The sequence below is a fragment of the Calidris pugnax genome, unplaced genomic scaffold, assembly GCF_001431845.1.
Source record: "Calidris pugnax isolate Ruff unplaced genomic scaffold, ASM143184v1 scaffold1, whole genome shotgun sequence".
Lineage (NCBI taxonomy): Eukaryota > Metazoa > Chordata > Aves > Charadriiformes > Scolopacidae > Calidris > Calidris pugnax.
The window spans coordinates 12,031,860-12,036,944 of NW_015090800.1; the positions used below are offsets into that span (position 1 = coordinate 12,031,860).

General features: G+C 36.6%; 1 protein-coding gene across 1 annotated transcript in view; it reads left to right on the forward strand.

Annotated features, from left to right (window-relative positions):
* Window positions 1–5,085, forward strand: part of HCFC2 (host cell factor C2) — a 20,371-nt gene that overhangs the window by 2,361 nt on the left and 12,925 nt on the right. The window contains exons 2-7 of the mRNA XM_014937241.1: window positions 46–194; window positions 567–727; window positions 1,783–1,991; window positions 2,320–2,404; window positions 3,466–3,569; window positions 4,155–4,343. Of these exons, the coding sequence (XP_014792727.1) occupies window positions 46–194; window positions 567–727; window positions 1,783–1,991; window positions 2,320–2,404; window positions 3,466–3,569; window positions 4,155–4,343 (897 nt within the window). The remainder of the gene's footprint in view (window positions 1–45; window positions 195–566; window positions 728–1,782; window positions 1,992–2,319; window positions 2,405–3,465; window positions 3,570–4,154; window positions 4,344–5,085) is intronic.

Consider the following 5,085-nt stretch of genomic DNA (forward strand, 5'->3'; position numbering starts at 1 on the left):
TTTTTTTTTTTTTTTTTTTTTTTTTTTTTTTTTCCCCTACTATAGCTACAAATCAGTGGTTCCTTCCTGCTGTAAGGGGAGATATTCCTCCAGGCTGTGCAGCACATGGATTTGTTTGTGATGGTACCAGAATACTAGTTTTTGGAGGAATGGTTGAATATGGAAGATACAGTAATGATTTATATGAATTACAGGTAGGAAATATATGAAGATGTCTCAGATCTCTATTTCTCTACGTATGATCAAACATATTTTATATTGCCAACTTGTTCTGCTCCATGAAGAATAAATTCTTTAAATAGTTTCTGAAGGTGGAGAAAATCTAAATAACTTTGAAAAAGAAACTTCCATCTAGTATCTAAAATATTTTATTTAAAACATAAAATATTTAATGTTTTATGAAGGTTAGCTCTTACGTGTCCCTTTTAATGTATATGAAAAGAAAAGCCCGGCATTCCCTTAAAAGCAATTCAGAAAGTATATGACTGCTAATATTATCTGTATTGTATTGACTATGAATGACTATTGATGCAGATATTCCTGAATGTATATTTCTTGTTGTTAAGGCAAGTCGATGGCTCTGGAAAAAAGTAAAACCTCAGGCTCCTTCCACTGGATCACCACCTTGTCCTCGACTTGGCCACAGCTTTTCTTTATATGGTAACAAGTGCTATTTATTTGGTGGCCTGGCAAATGAAAGTGAAGATTCAAATAATAATGTTCCCAGGTATGCCGATTTGTTTTGAATTTAATGTCTTTAAAAAGAGATTATCAGATATGACAGCTTTGAAGAGGAACATTCTAGGAAGGCTGTCCTGTGTACCAAGTACTCACATTTGGAATATTTATGCAGCGGAGGGGATACATGCTTAGAAGCTTAAATGTTTCTTCTGCTAATCACACAATATCTAACACTGACAGCTCTAACACTTCTGGAGGGAAACCTGAGTAGACTTTGGTATTTTTCCTGGTATTTTTGGTGATGTTTTTAAGAATGGCTTGTTTGTTAGAATTACTTAAATCAGCAAAGTCTCATGAGTCATCCGGGAATTCACAATGGAAGTTTCCTCTATAATGCTGTGCAAAACAGTTATGAATTCATCTGGAAGGTTTTTAAAGTAACAGCTGAAGTTGCCTTTATTATCAGCAAACAGCTATAATGATGAAGTTTTATATCCATATTTGCCTGCAGTTCAAAGTGTTTATTGAGCTATAAACTGGCCATTTCAAACTCAGTAAACAAGAGATAATCTGGTGTGAATGCCAAGATTCAAAGACCATTATCTAAAAATAACTTGCCGATAAATTCAGCAACAAATGGCTAATTGTCTGTTGGCCAACCTGAGGATACCAGAAAAGAAACAGCTTCTTTTCACCTTTGTTGCCTTAGAGTTGCAGAAGTTCGTCTCTAATGTCCCACGACATTGTGTGTTTCTTACAACTTTGCCATTTATTCCAAGTTTGTCCACGTGTACTAATTTCTGCTAAGAATATTGTTTACCAATTTTTAATGTTTCTTTTCATTTTAATGTTTCTTTCATGTATCAAGTGTGTCAAGTATGTTATGAAGGTGTGCTTTCCTTAGAGGCAACAAGTTATAATAGTTCATTTTTTGTTTTAAATCTGTTAGATTTGTACTGTCCACAGTGCCATCAAATGTTTGGGGATTTTAAAATTCTGCACTCTCCCGAGACTGTAATACTTGGAAGTGGTCAGGGTTTAAAGCTCACTTGTAATTTTGCTTTCAAGAGAATTTTTCATGCTTTGTCAATAATACCCTAGATATTTAAATGATTTCTATGAACTGGAGCTGCAACACGGTTCTGGCGTCGTCGGCTGGAGTATTCCTGTGACCAAAGGGGTCTTGCCATCTCCCCGAGAATCTCACACAGCCATCGTATACTGCAGAAAAGATTTGGGAAGTCCTAAGATTTATATTTTTGGAGGGATGTGTGGCTGTCGGCTTAATGATCTCTGGGAACTTGACATAGGTGAGTTGATTCTCAGTAGAAGTCAGTGAAGGGGCTCTACTGGCTCAGAGGAAAAATTTCAGTATATAATGATTAATGGCATGATGTGGTGCAGATATTATTGGGACTTAACCTATAGTGTGTTAAACTTGTAATTTTCCTGTGAATTTCCTGTGAATTTTAAAAGAAGCTTGAAGTGCAATAATAAGCACTTTCTTTCTTAAAGTGGCCATGTTAAAAACATAACGTTTTGTTTTGTTGAATGTTAGAGGTATGTTCCATCCTAAAATCCAGGTAGTGAAATACACAGTAATGTGGTTTTTGAGGATTTTTATTCTTTTTCTTTTAGAAACCATGACCTGGTCAAGACCAGAAACTAAAGGGACAGTACCACTTCCTCGCAGTCTCCATACGGCCAATGTAATAGGAAACAAGTATGTCTGTTGTTAAAAGCTCAACTCTAGAAAGGTACACCTAGTAGGAGAATGATGATGCTTACCCCCTACTGCTCAGTATAAACCACCAGCCCTGTCGAGTACTTTTCTGCTTCTGTTGCCCTCAGTGGGAATGAAAAAGTGAATTTCAGATTATCCAACTGTCAGTGTTTCCATCCAGCAGGACAATCTGCCCAACCCAGAAGCAGCTTTCTAGGCTGCTTAATGCCCCTTTTTGCATTCTGGGATGGAGTCAGCTGGACCTGAGCTGGCTCTTGTCAGGAGCCAACTCGAGTGCCTTTGTGTCTGTGACACGACAAACTAGCTATGCAAAGAAACTGCCCAGAGACTAGAATTAGTTGTAGGCAAAACCATTCCATGTTTTTGTGGGCCATTTTCGCTGTAGTCTGTTCCTCATTACTTTGCTTCTTGCCAGTGTGGTTCGTTTTGGCAGAGAGCATTGATAAAATGGACTTTTAAACCTGGGTTTCAGTTCATTTCATATCAGCTTACAAGCATGAGGAGAAAGAGGCAAGGGGAGAAAGAAATGTGTAAGCTTTGTACCTTATGATCCAAGAGCTTAGCTTTTTATCATTTAAATAAAATGTTATTAGTTTGTAGCTTGCATTATGTTTTTAAATTTTGATATTTGACTTAGATACTGGTCTTCTAATTTTAGAATGGTTTATTGAGAGGTCTGTGGTAAAGGGTTGTAGAAACTCCATGTAAATATGTGATTTCTGGAGAGTATTAGCAGTTCGGTGGTTTGTAAAAAGATATAGTATTAATTTCTGTTTCTGGGAAGTTGTTGGAGGAGTTTGGTTTTTTTTTTTTGCTTAGTTGTTTTTTCTAATCGGTTAACTTACTCAAAAATTCAGAAGATAGATATCTGCAACAATACTTTCTAAAGAGAATAGACACAAATAAAATCTGCTGACCAGAACTGTAAAGCACTGGAAATTTTCTGTTTTGTCCTAGTTTGAGAGAGCACATGCAGCAGATCTGGATGTTAATTGGCTTTTCTTTTCTTTTTCCCTCTTCCCTCTTTTCCTATATTTCAGAATGTATGTTTTTGGTGGATGGGTTCCACAGTCAGCGGGAGGTGAAATTTCTGCTCCTGATGGTGAATGGAAATGTACCGGTTCATTTTCTTACCTTAATTTGGGTCAGTGTTTCTGCCTTTCTGGGAGTGGGCATTTTTAATTAATACTTTCTTAACAGAATAGAATAAATATAATGAAGACCCTCAGAAAAGTTTTAGGATACAGAGTTGTAATCCTAGCTGACTAAAGAACATGCCAGTTTTTTTACATCTTTCTTAAGAAGTGATTTTTTTATTGCTTAAACATTCAGCAGGTTTGCTGATGCAAATCTTTATTCATACAACTGTAATGCTAAGTAACACAGATAATCCTTCTTCGTTTATAGTAGAAGAGACAGATCCTGAAATGAGGTTTTTTTCCTAAATGTGATCATACTGTCCCTGAATCCTCAACTTCTGATCTTGTATTTTCCTGAGAGAGACAACCAGAGGTCAGAAAATTCATCCTGTATTAACTGATCGTATCTTGGATTGGAAACTAATTGGAAAGCGACCTTCTCTTTGTAATGTTGCAAATTGAAATGCAATTGTCTATAAAACCAGAGGTGACTTATTTTCATTTTCTCTGAGCAGTCATGTGTATTAACAACTGTATTGCTTGCTTTGGAAAACATCTAGAAACTAAATTTTTTGAGTTTCATTTACTAGATACCACAGAATGGATAGGTCTGATCTCAGATTGCCAGGAGGACAAAGGGAACTTGTTACCAGGGCCAAGAGCAGGACACTGTGCTGTAGCGGTTGGCACTCGTCTGTATATCTGGAGTGGTAGAGATGGTTACAGAAAAGCTTGGAACAATCAAGTTTGCTGCAAAGATCTTTGGTACCTTGATACTGGTGAGTCAGAAATAAATAAGAGACTTGTACTATGTTCCATATTTTATTAACATATGGGAAGCTGACATCATTGATGATCAGAACATTCTAAAGCTGTAGCAAACTAAGATTATTTAAATTTTAAAGCTTACTGAGATAAATCACGCTTCTCTGTTGATTGTTTGAAGGCTACAGCTACAACTTAAACTGAAAAAAGTAGGGGGGCTTGTTTAAAGCCTCTGAAAGAACTTTGTCGCTAGATTCTGCATTGCATGCCATGGTCAGTAGATACAAGATGCTAAAGGGTGTTTTACCTAAACTCAAAGTTCCTGGCCTCTCCTAGTGATCTTTTCTGCTGCTACTTACTCTTTTTTTACCCAACCCCTCCTTCTCTTGGGATCATTGCTGCTGCTGCTTCCTCATGTCTTGGACTGCAAAAAGATATTGTAAAATCTGAGAAAGGACCAAATTGCTCCTGGGGCTGAAGGGAATCCCGGAGTGCTAATCACTCATTAGTAGCTGGCTTGATGGCAGGACACCGAGATGGTATTGGAAGAGAGGATATGGGAATTGTACTCTTGGGAGGGAGTTGTTGCTCATTGAAGCAGAAGGCAGATGCATTGGAATGGCTACTGGAGATTGTAAAACACTTAGGAGATCATCTTTTTTTTTTTTTTTTTTTTTTTTTTTAAAAAAAAAAAAAAAAAAAAAAAAAAAAAAAAAAAAAAAAAAAAAAAAAAGTTCTAGGAAAAATATTAAACCC